Source organism: Epinephelus moara, chromosome 8 (assembly GCF_006386435.1).
Source record: "Epinephelus moara isolate mb chromosome 8, YSFRI_EMoa_1.0, whole genome shotgun sequence".
NCBI lineage: Eukaryota > Metazoa > Chordata > Actinopteri > Perciformes > Serranidae > Epinephelus > Epinephelus moara.
Window position 1 is genome coordinate 38,701,398 of NC_065513.1, and position 17,645 is coordinate 38,719,042.

The 17,645-nt window shown below is 42.3% G+C and overlaps 1 protein-coding gene across 1 annotated transcript in view; it reads left to right on the forward strand.

Annotated features, from left to right (window-relative positions):
- adamts3 (ADAM metallopeptidase with thrombospondin type 1 motif, 3) overlaps positions 1-17,645 on the forward strand; it is a 219,384-nt gene that overhangs the window by 43,229 nt on the left and 158,510 nt on the right. The window contains exon 4 of the mRNA XM_050050278.1: positions 3,882-4,032. Coding sequence (XP_049906235.1) covers positions 3,882-4,032 — 151 coding nt within the window. The remainder of the gene's footprint in view (positions 1-3,881; positions 4,033-17,645) is intronic.

Genomic DNA, 17,645 nt, shown 5'->3' on the forward strand with positions numbered 1-17,645 from the left:
GCCAGAGCAAGGTGAGGCCTGCCGAGGTGCAGCAGCGGAGGCCGGACCGACCGGCTGACAGAGAGCTGGAACAAATTTCTCTGGAGCTCTGTGAGAGGTGGCTCTGTCTGCGCACAGGTGCACAGTAGAAGCATTTTTGTTTACTGCCAAGAAAACTGGCTCTCGAAAGGTTGAACGTTACTGTTGAACATTAATTCATTATGTGTTCCTCTTGTCTCTCCGGATGCCGATGTTGTTCGCAGTAGAGTGACACGTGTTTTAGCACCGTACATATTTGCATTTTACACATATGCCCTTGATGAATCAAAGCATCACTCAGAGCTCAGGCTTCATTAGCATTCTGAGTTTATTAGCGGTGCACTTGTGATATTTGTGTAGGGAAAATTTTAGAAGGTGTCTATAGTGGGTTAAACAAGATGCAGTGCAAATTCACTTGTCATGCTAACACCTCAACTTCAACTTCATTTTGTCCCTACACTTTTCAGCCTTTCACATGTATGTCACCTACTTCAGCACCTAGATTTAATGAGCTGTACATTCAGTTTGTGTGTGCATCATCATCATCATGTTTGCCGTTTGACCCTTTAATATCCGCTCTAAATGATGGGCATGACTGGCTTCTTATTGCAGAAATCTGAGGCCAGCAGGTAGCGATCACAAAGCAATTTCACTCCAATGTGTCTCTAATGATGTGGAGCTTTGTGATCACCACCTGCAGCCGTCAGGGAACCTGCTGATAATTGCAAACTGATTGTAAGTCACTGGAACAGAATCAAAATAGCATGGAAAAAATGCCCCATGGAAAGCGCCCAGATACATTTAAGCAGGCAGATAGTTCTTTGGAACATTGTCTCTTGAATACATTTTTTGAATATTATATTAGCACATCTGTCTATTTCACACCATAAACAAACAACAGCTGGCTCACCCCGACGGTGTGCACATCATTGCTAGTGATTTTAATCAGGCAAACTTAAAGTCTGTCCTGCCTAGGTTTTATCAGCATGCTACGTGTCCGACCAGAGGGAATAACACATTATACAGCTCCCACACTTAGGCCAGTCAGACCACCTATCTCTGCTCCTAACCCCCGCATACACACCTCTCAGAAGAAGGGCAACTCGACTGATAAAGAGCATCACAACATGGCCTGAGGATGCACTTCTTCAGCTTCAAGACTGTTACGCTCACACCCAGTGGAGTGTTTTTGAACATCAGGACCTGGCTGTACACACGGAGGCTGTACTATCCTACATCAAGTTCTGTATGGGGAATGTCACGGTGGGCAAACGCACTGGGTGTTCCCCAACCAGAAGCCCTGGATGAGCAACCAGGTCAAGACACTCCTCAAGGACCGCAACACCGCCTTCAGGTCAGGTGACAAAGATCTGTACAGCGCCGCTAGAGCTGACCTGAAGAGAGAAATTAGGAAAGTCAAGTCTGACTACAGGAGGGAAATAGAAAACCACCTTACAAACAACAACCCACGACAGGTGTGGCAGGGTATCCAGCAGATCACCAACTTCAGGGGGCAGGTCAGCACAGCAGAGGACTCAAGCATTGCACTAGCAGAAGAGCTGAACACGTTCTTCACACACTTTGAGGTCCCAACCCAGCAGTCTGCAGCCACACCATCCAGCCCCAACCAGCTCCCAATCACTGACTGCGCAGGTTCAGGATGTGAAACGGATGCTAAGCAAGGTGAACCCGACAGTGTTCCTGGAAAGGTACTCAGAGCCTGTGCCGACCAGCTCTCCCAGGTCTTCACAATCTTCAATCCCTTCCTGACACAGGCCACCATCCCAGCCTGTCTGAAGTCTGCCACCATCATCCCTGTACCCCAAAAACAGCCACGGTCAGCCTAAACGACTACCGCCCAGTTGCACTCACACCTGTCATCACCAAGTGCTTGCAACGGCTGGTCCTGAACCAAATCAAAGCCTCCCTCCCTGTCTGACCTGGGACTCCCCCCACCAACCTGCTTCTGGATTAAAGACTTTATGACAAACCGGCCCCAGACAGTGAAACTTGGTACGGGCTCCCCACAAGGGTGTGTACTGAGCCCACTACTCTACACGCTCTACACCTCCGACTGTAGACCTGCCCACACCAGCAACACCATAGTGAAGTCTGCTGACAACACGAAGGTGGTGGGGCTGATCTCAGGTGGAGATGAGTCTGCCTACAGGGACGGGGTCCTGAAATTGTCTGCGTGGTGCTCGGCAAACAACCTGGCCCTGAGCACCACAAAGACAAAGGAGATCATCCTGGACTTCAGGAAGCTCAAAGCAGATCCATCCTCCCTCTACATCAATGGCGACTGCATGGAGAGGGTCCACACCTTCACTTCTCTGGGCACCACGATCTCTGCTGACCTCTCCTGCACAGCAGCGTCTGCACTTCCTGAGAGTGCTCAGGAGAGCAGCAGAGCTAAGGGAATCATCAGAGACAGCACCCATCCTGCTTCACACCTGTTTGTCCTGTTGCCCTCTGGCAGGTGTTACAGGTCCATCAGAACCAGGACAAACAGGCTCAGAGACAGCTTCTTTCCACAAGCCATCACTACATTTAACACACACACACACACACACACACACACACACACACACACACACACACATACATTAACCCATTCAACCCATCACAAAATGACATTGTGCAATACTGCAATTCTGGTCTCTGTAAATCCACTCAACAATGCATATGGATGCAAAGCAATTATTACCTGTATTTCTTGTCTGCACCTTAGTAGTAGCCCCTGCAATTTCGTTGTATAGGTAGCATCCTTGTGAATGTGCAATGACAATAAAGGCTTTCTATTCTATTCTATTTTTGTTGCGTATATATCATTCATCTGTTTGCACATCTGCACAAGTGCATTATGAGGTCAGACATTATGCTGCCGTCTGTTTGTCTGTGTAATGTCCATGAAATAGATTTAATTTCCACCAGAGAATAAAGATGTCTCATTATATTTTTGAGAACCTTGCTGCATAAATTTACATAAACAAACAGATTTTCTTGAAGATGCTGTCACAGCTCAATGCAATAGTTATCTTGGTTTGTGACCTCATTGACAGATGAATAAATGAATGAAACTGTTACTATTGTGTCATGTAAACACTTATTCCCAGCCCACACAGGTTTATAAAACACCATCAAATCAAACACGCCAGGACCAGAATGCAGCGTATATATTTTCAGACAACAAAGAAAATGTACGTAAAAAATGACGAAAGCATGTTTTATAATCAAAACATCACTGAGTAGAACAGAATTCATACATCACTCACAGAAACATTTACTATATTCTCGTAATATCATGGCCTCTTTTTTTCATAGGATTTTGAAACAAAATTAGAAAACTTACACATGTCAAAATGAATTGCCTTAGCATAACTGTGTGCAGGCAGAATGGTGGTGCAGTGGTTAGCATTGTCACCTCATGGCAAGCGGGTTCCTGGTTTGAACCAAGGGTGGGGGAGCCCTTTTGTGCAGAGTTTGCATGTTCTCCCTGTGTCAGCGTGGGTTTCCCCCAGGTGCTCCAGCTTCCTCCCACAGTCCAAAGACATGCAGGTTAATTGGTGACTCTAAATTGTCCGTAGGTGTGAATGTGAGTGTGAATGATTGTCTGTCTCTACTGTATGTGTTAGTCTGGCGACCTGTCCAGGATGTACCTGCCTCTCACCTAATGTCAGCTGGGATAGGCTCCAGCTCTACAAGACCTCCAACCGGATAAGTTGGTTATGATAGGTCGCTCTTTTTAGCAGTGTCCAGAACGGTCCATGCTTCGTACTCTTTCCTCTCAGTCCAGCAGCAGGTCCACTTGTTGTATGAGTAGCGTAGTTCCACACACTCACTGGCCTGGTGTTGTGTTGCAGGCCGGGATGATCCGCACCGACTCAGACGAGTACTTCATTGAGCCACTGGAGAGAGGCACCCAGGAGCTAGAGGACCAGGGCCGGGTCCACGTGGTTTACCGCAGGTCGGCTCTGCTGCAGCCCCCCTCCGACATCTCAGTGGACTACCAAGGTAGGACGCAAAGCCACTGTGTTTACTGCTACTGGGAGAGATCGCAGACCAGTGGGTGTTATTAGCACTGCTGCTACTTCTATGACTATGATGACTCTACTTTTGTAATTCCAATGGCCACTGTGCTGGAATTTGTTGTGGTTTAATCTAGGTAATCAATGATATCATGGCTATATGTGAAAAAAATCCTACTGACTTTTCTCAAACTGTTCAGAGAGGAAATAAAAAATCAATTGTCAAAATGGTGTCACAACCACAAGCTCCGTAAAAGAAATTAAATCAATAAAAAAAAGATACGATAAAATAACTGCTGAAGGCCCTGCTGCTCAGATCACATTTTACACAAGTAATTTTAAGTACAGTATGTATATGTGACAAATGAATCCTTGGTGGGCGGGTGCAGGTGGAGCTACATAAACCTGACCGAAAATGCCACCAATCATATTGACTGCATACAACAACAACAAGGGCTCCTTTTATTCCGCCCCCATAGGAAATAAAAACTGTCCCAGCAAGTAGTTTCTCAAGCCAGACAAGTTCCTGATACTTTTACAAACTTCTAATGGAACAAAGGCTTTTTTATGAAAACTGGGTGTTTATGTCCGTGGGACGTGGCAGTCTGGTCCCACACCAGAATAAAAGACCAAATACTTTTGCATTGATTCATTCATTTCATTGATAGGTTTGGTGTTTATGGCTTTGTTTGTGAGATGAGGAATGGGGACATTGTCTTCCTGTGCCAGAGCTGGAATAAAAGCGACATTCATGAAAAATAGAAACAGAAAATTGTGACATTTTTGCCATGTTATTGATGCAGCTGCACAGGTTGTGGCAGAACTTTTAAGACAGTATCATTATGGAACACATTAACTGCTCATAACCCACTGTAGCAGCTTCTATGGTCACTGAAAATGGCTGCAATGGAGTGTCAAACATAAATCAGCTCACAGGAAAACAACAGGCTGGATATGGAATTATACTGCAACTTCTTCTGTGGTAGCCACTGAAGTGTTGGTGATGATAAAGCAACTTCTTTTACTGCTACAGTAAAGTTCTTCTATAAGTGGTGTCACTTGCGATAATACCACTGCTACTGTAGCCAACATCACTGTGACTAACTTACCACTACTTGTACAGTGGCATGTTTAGTACAGGGTCATTCAGAGGGTGCAAGTGCGACTGTAGTGCTACTGCTTCTACATCTCCTACTACTGCTACCTTGGTGCTGTTACTACTATCAGATAGGGAAGGCCATGCTTGACCTGATTTGAGAACAATATGTATGGCAAAAATTCACAACTCACAGGTCGACCTTTGAAGCTTTCAACTAGGGGTGGGGGATATGGCTCTAAAATAAATATCACAATATTTCATGGTATTTCTGCGTTAACAATATTCTTTAGGATATGACAAATTAGTAAAAAAAAAAAAAGATTATTAATTGAGGAACATAGAATTGAGGTTTTTGTCGAGCTGCAAGCGTCACGTAGGTTTACATTACCAAAGGTTTATGACAAAATCACTTGAGGACACGGCGAGAGAGGAGAGGGAGAGACGCTGTGCTGCTGCCAGAGGAGCCGCTGACTGAGTTCCCTCTGAGCACTAAGTCACTAAAAGAGTCTGAGAAGTCCGGGGCTGTTCATAAAACACTCAGGACGCCACAGTTTATTCCACACTACTGAAGCTGCTCCTCTTTTTGGATAATCTCGCTTTCAGCCATGCTTGTTGTTGCCGTGGTTAACAGTATGATATCAATATGTCAATAAGTTGAAATATTGCGAGTATCACGCCATGTATTTTTAAAAGTTAATAATATTAAAAATTGTTCAGGTACTATTGGGAACGAGATGATATGGCACACCCGTACTTTGAACGAGAGCTGCAATGATAATATGAATGTTCGATTAGTTGTCAAGTATTAAATCAAATTTGATAATCGATCGAGTTTGAGTACATTTTTCAGAAAAAAAAAGTCAAAATTCTCTAAATTTGGCTTCTTAATTGTGAATATTTTGTGGTTTCTCACAGTAAACTGAAAATCTTTGGACAAAACAACACATTCAATGACACCATATTGGGCTTTGAGAAATACTGATCAACATTTTTCACCATTTTTTTATATTTCATTGATGAAACAACTAAACGACAGATAAACTGACGATGTAAATGCCTATTAGTTGCAGCCCTACTTTCAACCACATCTCATGTTCTTGATTAGCCAGTAGGATTGGTTCAAGAGACCCTCGCTCCACACTTCAAAATGGACCCAGTTCCATTTCCCTAACCCTTTTACCACTTTGATTACTGATGCTGTCATTGTTAACAGTTGTCACTGCTCACGCTAAATACCCAGCTTGCTCTCTGTTTATACCAAACAAATGTCACTTTTGCTGCTGACGAAAACATGTAATGGGTCACATCCACTGTGAATCACTGTGTTTTAGGGGCAACAAATGTTAGATATTCCATGAGTCGCTCTCTTTTATCAATCAGGTTTTAGGAGTTGTGAAAATGGAAATATATTCATATTAAAAGGTCTCATAGTATTGCTTTTCTTTCAATTTGAATGTGAAAGAAAACAATTAAAAACATACAATACAAGGAGAGGAAATATGTAATGAACCTTCCATTCTGTTGGTAATTGTACTTGGTTGTGTCGCGGTACGTTTGGATTCAGCTGTGGTGTAAACAGAGCTGAAATACTGGTTTGGAGCCAAGCAGGCTGTATCATCATGGTATGCATATGCTGCCTTAATGAATGCGTAGTAGTGTGTGAACTTTGTCACAGCAGTTTCTGACAGACTCACTAAATGTTGCAGTTCCTTTGACATTTCTACATCATTATCGTCTGCCAGCAGAAAGATTTACCCTGATTGCTGTTATGTCTACCTTTTTCACGCCATCGCAGAGCTGAAACTTAAAGGAAAGGCAATCAGCTGTTCAATTTATCATTCCAAAACTACATTTAAGCATCTGTGGGGGTTTTTTTCCTGGTACACAAGCTGTGAAAATTTCTGTATTAATATTTATGTCACCGGCAGTTTAGAGCAGTCCCAAAGAAAGTTTTGGGTCAGTGTTGGCAGAAGTTGTAATCACATGTTGTTTGTTTGATACATTAAAGGGAAATTTCGGTTTATTTCAACCCGTCTCCTATCGTCCTAAATTTGTTAAAGTCACTTTGTGACTTGAAACAAATTTAGGACGATAGGAGACGGGTTGAAATAAACCGAAATTTCCCTTTAAGGAGCATCTGAATTCATGAGTAGAGATTGAGGGGGAAAGGATACATTTGGTTCCCAAAATAGCTCCAAGGAAGATCAGGAGCAGACGTCAGTGCTCATGTATGGAAGCCCAGAGTGTTAAACGACATTATGAAGTAAATAATCATATAAATCAATCGTTGAAATAAGTGAAGAAATTGTTAAAACCCAACTCGTTTTCATCATTCATCGTTATACCTTGTGTTTTGGGTTGTCCGTTCGTTGCATTCTCGTGAACGGGATATCTCAAGAATGCTTTGATGGAATTTCTTAGAATTTGGCACGAACATCCACTTGGACTCAAGAATTAGAATTTGGTGGTCAAAGGTCAAGGTCACTGTGACCTCAACAAACATACTTTTGACCATAACTGTAGAATTCATATGATCATATTGACAAAATCTCACACAAAAGTCTAGTAGAAGAAAATAATGAAGTGATGTCATTATATATGTAGAAGGTCAAAGGTAGACTGTGGCCAAAGCCCTGTTTTCACCGAGCTGTAAAGTACGATTCTGTTCTGTGCATTTTTTTTTCGTTTCCACCGTGAAAAGTTGTGGATGGTACCGATGGAACTGTTACTAACCGTCCCCATGTTTGGTCCCCCCTCTGTTGGGGTACCTAGCACACAGATCTGGTACTAAAAGGTGGAGCTGTGAACACTGCAGTCTGATTGGTCAGTAGAGGACGGTCACTCTGCTCAGGGCTGAGTTGTGGCTGGTTTTGAGGCTCATGTAACCACTGTTCATACTGTGGAGAGTTTTTTAGCTACGTAAACTGTAACTATAAAATGAAAGGATGTTTTGCTGCCTCTTGCAGCAGCTGGAGACTGAGAAGAAAATATTTTAATTAACTGGGCCGACTACCGGCGAGTTTTAAGGTGGAACGTTAACTTGTAATGTTACTCAGTGCATGAGATGATGAGGTGAATCCATCAACACACCTTTAATTTCACTTTGACCATCACTTTAGTTTTTATATGACATACACTTTTAGTAATGAGTGGATCTTCAAGCATTTATGTATATTGATTTCAACTAGATTATGTGAACTGCATATATTTCAGTCCTCAATCTGAGAAAAAAAAAGCGTTGCCGAGTGTCGTTCCTGTGGGCTCTGGCAACACTAAACCCCTGAGCTTGCCTGAGAAGGACTAAAAGCACAACCCGCTATTTTTGAATATCCCATGGAGAGAGACTTTCACTGCAGCCTGTTCTATTTTGCTCTGGAAATGTCGGCGTGCAGCCTCGTTCTGTGGACGATTAACAGACTGATAAAAGAGGAAATACAATGAGTGTTGGACTGAGCCGTGAGGGGCAACAACCCCGCCCACATTTAAGAGTTTGCAGTGGAACAGCTAGGGTCTAGGTACCATGTCTGAAGGGTTAATTTTGGTTCCAAAGGTACCATATCGAAAGTGTTGGAAACAAGCTTTAATGTTCCGCAAAAAACACTTCTCTGTCCATTATTCATTGCAGTAACTCAGGAGCAGATGGAGAGACATTTGGTCGGATACTGAATTGGTGACACTGATCTTGTGTGTTCACCTTGAAGCTGTGTTGATTGTTTAGATCGTCTGTGCTGCCTGATTGAAGTTGAGTGTGAAGCATTGTCAACTGTCATGGCTACATATGAGTCTGGGTGGGTATGGATGGAAACTGCAACTTCACTAGTTCAACGACGCATACGACTGCAAGGTGGTAATCCTAGTTTGAAACAGTCTTTTGTATGAGACGTTGTCATGTCAATGCATGTCTTAATATCATTTTTTATAGCAACACATTTTATTTCATGTATTTATTTCACTGCCTCTCTTCAGCTGCTCTCAAATTGAGCAACCTCAGCTCCTGTTGGTTAGTGCCAGAGATGGGACCAAGTCACACATGTGCAAGTCTCAAGTAAGTCCCAAGTCATTTTTTCCAAGTCAAGTCAAGTCACAGGTTATGTCAAGTCAAGTCAAGTCAAGTCAAGTCCTGTAATAGGTCAAGTCAAGTCCAAGTCAAGTCACCTTATTATTGTAATTTTACCTGCAGACTCTGATCTTAATAAAGTGAAAAGACAAGATATAAGTAACTGTCAGTAAACATTGACTTCATCGCTGCAATGTTTACTTTGCAGGGACGACCCCCATGCGTGCGCGCACACACACACACACACACACACACACACACACACACACACACACTAACCAAGGCAGCGGCCAAAATCACCCATTTAGCTCATTTAACCCTGTGTTGCTCGTTCATAAAACGTACAGCCGGTCTTGTGATGAACCGGTCGGAATGTTCGCTCACGTTTTCTGGGGTTAATGTTAGCAAATAAATTAAAAAACAAGTTCCACCAAACCGACCCACCCCCCAACCCCACCCCCGTATCGTATCAAGCTAACGTTAGCTAACTACCGACTAACCAGATAATATTAGCTAATTGACAAGCACTTACTGGGCAGAATGGCTCTTCAAATGACGAACAAAGTTTGAAGTTGTCGCCTGGCTGTCCGAGATGTTTATGCCGCATGTCTTGCACTGTGCTGTTCGTCTTTTGCCGTAATAATGGTAATTCCGAAAGCCGAAGACGATGACTCTCGGTACCCCTCCCGCTGACATGTTGATGCCTATCTGATATAAGAGGGCCTGTTTCTCCAATAAACACGTAAGGTACGTAGAGAGGGCATGACTGATTGACAGGGTAGTGATCCAATCATGACAACGCCATTCTCAGCCTGCGCTCCTACCGGGTAATCGACATTATTTTTTAAATTAATTTATTAATTTTATATTCTAACCGAAAACATGATGTGAATAACACTCAAGTCATTCAAGTCATCGTGTCTCAAGTCAAGTCAAGTCCCGAGTCTTTAACTTCCAAGTCCGAGTCAAGTCTCAAGTCTTTTATTTTTTGTCAAGTCAAGTCACAAGTCATCAAAACAGCGACTCGAGTCGACTCGAGTCCTAGTCACAATGACTCGAGTCCCCATCTCTGGTTAGTGCAACAGTTTGTTGAGCGCTCTTTTCTTTGCCTATATTTGTTTGTATTTTGGCAAATTAGCACCATTAAAAGTACGCCAAATCAGCTACTGGCCTTTCCTGTTTGCAGCGTACCCATGGATGTGCATATGACGACCTCTGGATTACTTTGATACTGGAGAAAACTTAAAAACATGATGGTGCTCAGGCAAGTTCTGGACTTAAAAAGAAGGTCTTTTTTTCTGATTTCTTAGCAGCTGTAATCCAAAGAGAGTCACACTGAATCTAAAAATATGTGCATCATATCTGTGAATTAAGAGTTTTTTCTCTCAGAAGAGAGAGTATGATTTTGACTCAGATTCACCTAACACAGCCTCTCCTTCAACTCTCCCTCTGTGGATGCTTTCCTGAGTAATGTCCATGTCTAACAGACCACATCCTGTAATTTCCTGGTGGTTAAACTGCTACAGAATGAGGAGTTAATTTACCGCGGAGCATATGCTATGATTTTTATCCTGTCTGAATGTGGTTTAAGTTAGTTAAGTTAGTGGTGATGTGGGAGGCTCTGACTTGGCTCTGTGTCTGCTCTGAAGCAGACAAGGTTCTCTCTTCATTAATAAAATGTGCCAGACTCTCTGTCTATGAGAGTGCTGATAAGCCTGAGTGCTTCTCAGATTTTCAGATCATTTATTCTCCCAAAATCTCCAAGAACAGAGAACAAGGGGAACGTTTGTCCGAGTGAGGTGGATAATGGAATTATCATGACACCAAATGAAACTCTGTCATCATTAAAATGAAATGACATTTTATGAGTTCAGTTGGATTTATCTCTCCAACTATTTTACTAATTCATTTGTCCACTTATATATTTACCACAATTTATTCATGTGATTTATTGTATAATGTTTTTTTTCCTGGGATATTGAACACTTGTGGGTTCCTTCTACTCACAGTATTTCTTAGTCAAATTTCACTTGGATACACTTTTTTAACTGTAATTGACTGAAGTGTCATCCTCATTTAAATGTAGATTGTCGGCTCTGTTGGCCATTTATGATCATCTCAGCGGGGACGCAAGCTTTTAATTTGATCAACCGGAGGTGACAGGACTCCAACAGGGAGGACTAAGCAGAATCCTGGTGGAAATAAACACAACGAGAGCTGTCACAAGTAACAAGAGACAGTCTTGTGTTCTGTGAATGTTTCTGCATTTGAATTATTGATGGGAAAAGATTCCATGTGAAGCTGCACTGATTGCAGTGATCACAGGAGGTTGTTAGTGTGAGCAGTGTTGTCATCACATTCTGTTAAATATATATATATGTAGATGGAAAGGAATGATTTTAACAACCGCAATCAGGATGCTGCGATGTAGAGAAGCTTTCCATTCTCATAACTGATGGGCAGGGGATCAGCTGATTAGTGTGAATGGGGTGGATCTGATAGACTGCAGTGATGCCTCGCAGACAGCCTGTCACTCAAAGCAGCACCACCCTTAAATATGCGTAACTTTAAGCCTCAATAAAATGTAAATAGATAAGTTATATAAAGATTCAACCCTTGTGCAGTTGTCATGAATGTTAAATTAGCTATAGAGACCAAAACCATTTTTGTATAAGGCTGTAAACATGTTAATTCCTGCTGTTAACATGTTGGTCTATTACGATTGATCGCTTTTGCAGCCACCCCCAAGTGGCCATTTTAAAAACTGCAGTTTTTGGCACTGAAATGTTGGCTTCATTTTTCAGCCCCAGAGGTTGCCACTTGGCTTACACCATTAAGAGAAAGCTGGACTCCCTGCTGTCACTTCCTCCCCTTCTCTCATGTCTTTGACATGCAGCAGCACAGCACAGCGGGGGGTGGTAAACAAGGTGTGCAGTGATAAACAACATGATGTGACACCCATAGATTCATTCACTCGTTCACTCTGTTAAGGCCAGTACACTTTCAGGGGAACATCCGGCTCCACTTTTTCATGATGTGCTGCTGCAACATTTCCTCAGAAAATCAATGCCACTCAACACTTAATATGTGTTTGCTGCCCTTACATGGTAGGTTCAGGTACAAAGCCTGGTCGCTAATGTTTGATAAATAAAGGTCGACTGATCCTCTTGCAAAAATCAAGCAGCTCACTGAATTTTTTTGTAGTCTTATAATACAGATGACCCCAGATTCCTGAATATTTGTCCAATAAATTTGCAAACCTACAATATATACAGATAATAGGCATTTTCAGACCAGAGAGTTTTGGGTACTCCCTGAGAGAAACTGCTCAACAGGGAGCTCCCCTGAGAATTGAACACCTTCTAAAGGGTGTTCAATCACCACAGAAATGCGTAGTAAAGCCTGTCTTCACTGTTATTATGAGATGTTTGTCTTGTGTTGTCTGTTGTTTACAAGGCTGACAGCTTTTAAAATATGCATATTGCTGATGCTGCTTTGGCCGTGATAGACAAATCCATGTACACTTCCTTTTGGACCAATCACCATACATTTACATCATTCAAGGTTCCTTTTGTAAATGGTCCTGCACTTGTATAGCACCTTTCTATTCTTCCGACCACTCAAACTGCTTTCTGCGCTCAAGTCAAATTCACCTATTCACCCACACACTTATACACTGGCGGCTTAGGCTGCCATACAGGGCGCCACCAGCACTCACTCACACACCGATGGAACAGCCATCCAGAATAATTTGGGGTTCAGTGTCTTGCTCACGAATACTTTGACATGCGGACTGGAGGAGCCATTGATGGAACCACAATTTTCCGATTAGTGGACAACCCACGCAACCTTCTGGTTTACATTGACATGATGAACTGCAGTGGAGCCAGCCGCCCCTCTGTGCTGGGAGTGTAGCGACCACAAAATAGGGAAAGAGGGTGTTTCTAAGAACTACGATTGAGCCTGGTTCTTGAAGTGCCAAAAAGTTCCTCTAGTCTGAAAGAGCCTAATGTCACCCTGCGTGTCTAAAAATGTTTTTTTTTTAAGTTGTAGTTGATCATTTTAATTGTTTTATTTGGCTACCGTCTTGCAAAGTGAATTTTGAAAAGCTTCCCAGCAGACACAGGGAGGGACAGAGGAGATAAATGTGGCTCAGACTCGCTTGTCGTCACAGTATCTTGCACTCCATTAGACCATGATGGCGTGCTGCTTGTGTCAAAGCAGCAAAACTGGGAAAACCAGTTTAATTGGAGTTGCAGGTGAAATATGAGGTGACAGGTGTGACATTAATCAAACAGCAGCAGGTAGTGAAGATGCTGTGGTAAACTCTAATTTTGTTTTTTCACAGCCAGCAACTTTGCAGGAGTCAGCCACCGCGAGCAGTGTGCAGTATGTCCCAGCAGCAGCAGTGTATGAATGAACCACACAGCACAAAGAATAATGCAAAAGAATCCTGTTAATACATAAAACAACAGTCTATTTAAAAGTAGTTCAAACACATTTTCAGAATCTAGGTCAGTTTCGGATGAATTGAGCAACAATTTCACAGTGTTTTGTTCCTGACTGCATTGACGTCAACATTCTGAAGAATGCTCAGATTTGTGCCTCTGGCTGGCGCCCTCACCGTAGCAATCGCTGCTGAGGCTCATGGATATCATGGTGTTCAGAGCACTTCACCACATCAGACTGATGAATACATACATGAGAAATCTCAGATGTAAACTATTATTTTTCAACCAATTGCAATAGTGAGGTTGTGGTGTAAAATAATCAAGGCGAGTCCTCTGTTTCTATGATAATGTTCAGATAGTTTAGATATAAATTTACATTAGAGAAAATACTTAAATTGCTGACTTAGCTGTTGTGTTTATATCGAGTGGGAACCTCTGGGGCTTAACAAAAAAAGCCAAAAACTGCAGTTCTTTGAACAGCCACTTGAGGCTGGCTCCAGATACCAGTCAATCCCCATAGTTACCCATGTTACCAACTTTACAGCTGAAACATGTTTACAGTCTGGTCTTTCAACAATTTTGGTCTCTGAATTTTCAAAGAACCGACCTGTTTACATTTTTATTAGGGCCAGCTGTGATGCCAAACTTGAGGCTTCAACACGGTGGTCTCCAAACCAATGGGTGACATCATACCAGCTACGTCCACAACTTTTACAGTCTATTGTTAACATTGACATGAACTGTAGTGGAGCCAGAGCTGGTGGGAGAGTCCCTGGGTCCAGACCTTTGAATCTGCCCACTCCACTGAGATAAAGTAGACTGATACGACTGTCAGTGTGACACAAAACAGCAGTTTGTCGGCTAAAATAAAAAACAACAAATGAGCACAGTGGGAGTTCTAAGAATTAGCCAATCAGTGCCACAGGCAGGACTGTTGCTGATGTCAACAATGGCTACTGACAAGATAGATGCTGCTGTAGAGGCTGTGCTAAACCAACGAGTCTTCTTAGTATATCCTGACATTGTAGTGTGTTTTACTTTGCTCCACTACATTTTTAAAACCCCAGGAAAACAGGTATGTTGGCCTGGCTACGCCTCAGTGTGGACTTTAAATGACGTTAGATCCAGGCAGATGCGTTGGTCTCTCGTGATTGGTCAAGGAGTGGACCCAATTTTAGACTGAGGATGGAAACAGCATGTGACGCATTGACAGTTCTGTCTGATATGAGGCATGGAAGCAGAGTGAACATTTTGGTAGATGGAGAGCACAGTTTCAGTATTAAACATGAATATAGACCAGCAGTATGTAACAAAGAAAGCCATCTGTGGCTTGTGCAGCTTCACCTTCAGGGGATATTGAATGAGATATTACATTCAAACAAACAATGAAAAAAATATTGCACCCTCTCCTTCTCTCTCTAATAAAGGGTTAACATCAATCTTGGTAGGTGCCGCTGTGAAAAATTATTTGCACTGTGCAGCAGAGCCATCACTGCCATCCTGGCTGTGCTCATCTCTGGTGATTTTTTGGTGTTGATTGGATACATGCATCATACCTTGAACCAATCTGGTCTCTGTCACGTCTTTTGATTAGAGAATTGTAAAATTGGTTTTCCAGACTCCCTCTGGGCGATGACACTGAAGGAGTGATTCCTCTATAACAAGCACTGCTAGAATCCCTCTGAGCAAGGCACATCCTGCCTTTCAGGAGCTGCCCTGCTGTGTGGAATTGCCTTAGCAGGTGTCATGTGTGTTATTTAGTAGACTTTGAGGGCATTTTCCTGTTGCTCTTTAGTCTCTTGTCCAGGTGTCCTCCATGTTTCACCGATGTAGCGTCCACCACAGCTGGAAAATATATCATATAGCACCCCAGTCGTCCTCTGCCGATCAGCCCAGAGAGAAAGCTTTTAGATTAACCTTTAGGTTAGAATATGTTGTCACAGATAAGTGTCCCTAAGGTTAAGACTGAATCTCTGTGCTTGAAACGTACCTCATGTATGACATCAGTCGGGTAGACCTGGCTGCAGGGATTTGCTCCTATTTAGCCACAAGAGCATGAGTCCAGCTCGGCTGCCAGAGAAAAATGTTGGATTGTTTCTGCAAACTATGGATAGAATACATTTGTACATTTCATACGTATCGTATCATTGGTTTTAAGGTGACACAATATATGAGCTGACCTTGTCATTGAGAGGTGGATGGGATGGTGGATGGTGTGTCACCTTGGAGAGACACCTGCCAAGTTGCAGACCACTGCTCGAGACCAACAAACAACATAAATATTTGTTTTTAGCAAGTCATTGCTGTGTTTCCAGGAGCTGTTTAGGCACCAAACGTGGTTGTTTTAAAGGAAACCATTTCTGTGTTAGAAACCGTGGATAGGGCCATGGAAAGCAGTTGTTTTTTACTGAGACATTGCTGCGTTTTCAGCTGCTTTTTAGCTAATTGAACTGGGTCAAGCCTTAATTTGATCTTTATTCAAACTATTACCAAATGTTTTTTGTGCCAAAATATAACCACAGTGTTGTTGAAATATAACATTTGAATGTATCTGCTACACAATGACGTACAAATGTGAGGTAGCCGTGGTTTGCATAAACCTGCAATGCCAACATTTATTTTGGGGATTAAGCTGATGATGCAGTCTCAATCAGCAGGTGGGGTTTTCCACTTCTTTCTGAGCACTAAGGACTTCTCCTACAAGTTGTCTTAAAGGGTTTAAATTGTCCTGAACTTTGAAAGTGCAGAACAACAATTTTAATCTCAGCTGCTTTTTCCAAGGTAATGAACAAACTTTGAATCTCCAGTTTTGGAATTTGACAAGCCTTCAAACTCATGGACCAAAGAAAGTGGTCTTCTTCGGATGATTTTCTGTCAGTGTTTCAGTTCATGCCACAGGTGTTCAATGGGGTTGAGGTCAGGGCTCTGTGCAGGCCAGTCGAGTTCTTCCACACCAAACTGGGACATCATTTTTTATGGAATGTCTCTCTGCACAATGGTATTGTCATGTGAAAACTGAAAAGGGTCAACAAGACTGTAGAATTGGTGGACGTCCACATACCTTTGGCCATATACTGTATTTTCCAGCATGGTTTTGATCAGGGTTGATTTCTCCTCCAGCTGATGGTGAGGGAGCGTTCTCAACTTCTGTTAAGGTCACCTTGACTGTGGGAATGTTGCCTGCCGCAGCCTCGCCCATAACAAAAATTCATCCCGCCGTTTGTGGAACAAGATTCTGAATAAATAACTCTGAACGTCTTTGCTTAATTTCCCAGTTTTAACAATTCAGTTCGTAGAAACTGGATTCTGCTGACACTCCTGCAAGTTAAACAGCCACAAGCATTTTCTGTTTTTCTATGAAACATTTTTTTGTGATATGAGATGCCAAAGAAAGCAAACAGAAGAAAGAGGATTACACATGGAAAGGTGCTAATAATCATCCAGGGCATTGTTTCTTTACAGAGCTCCGCTGGATCAACAGTTTGATCCATGGAAGAGATTTGTATCTGCAAAGAACTCTTACAGATTGTGATGATGTCCAAGATTGAAAGTTAAGAAATTTACCATAAAGCCGTCTCTTGAGGGACTCAATGATGTATCCTCCAGTACTTTTAATGAAGTTGAAAAGCGGTTTAGTTCCATTAGAAGGTGCTCACTTTTATCTTGTAAAATATAGACAGCAGTATAGATTCCACAAATTGAAAATATGAAGTCAATTAAGTGAAACGTTTGAAGTTATTTAAATTTCATGCCGTTTGAGTTTTCTGCCTGTATGCTGACAGGTTTCTAACACAGGATAAACATCTACAAGAATGGATAGAGGAGAGTGTCCAGAAATATAAGAGCCATGCTGATGTGAATGTACTGAGCTGTAGTAAGATCAAACCAATATATTAATCGTACAAAAAGGGGACAAAAAGTTTATTAATGCATTTTCCCCTCTTGTTTTGTCGTTTCTGTTATGTCTGCCAGGTGTAAGGTTGTAGGGGATC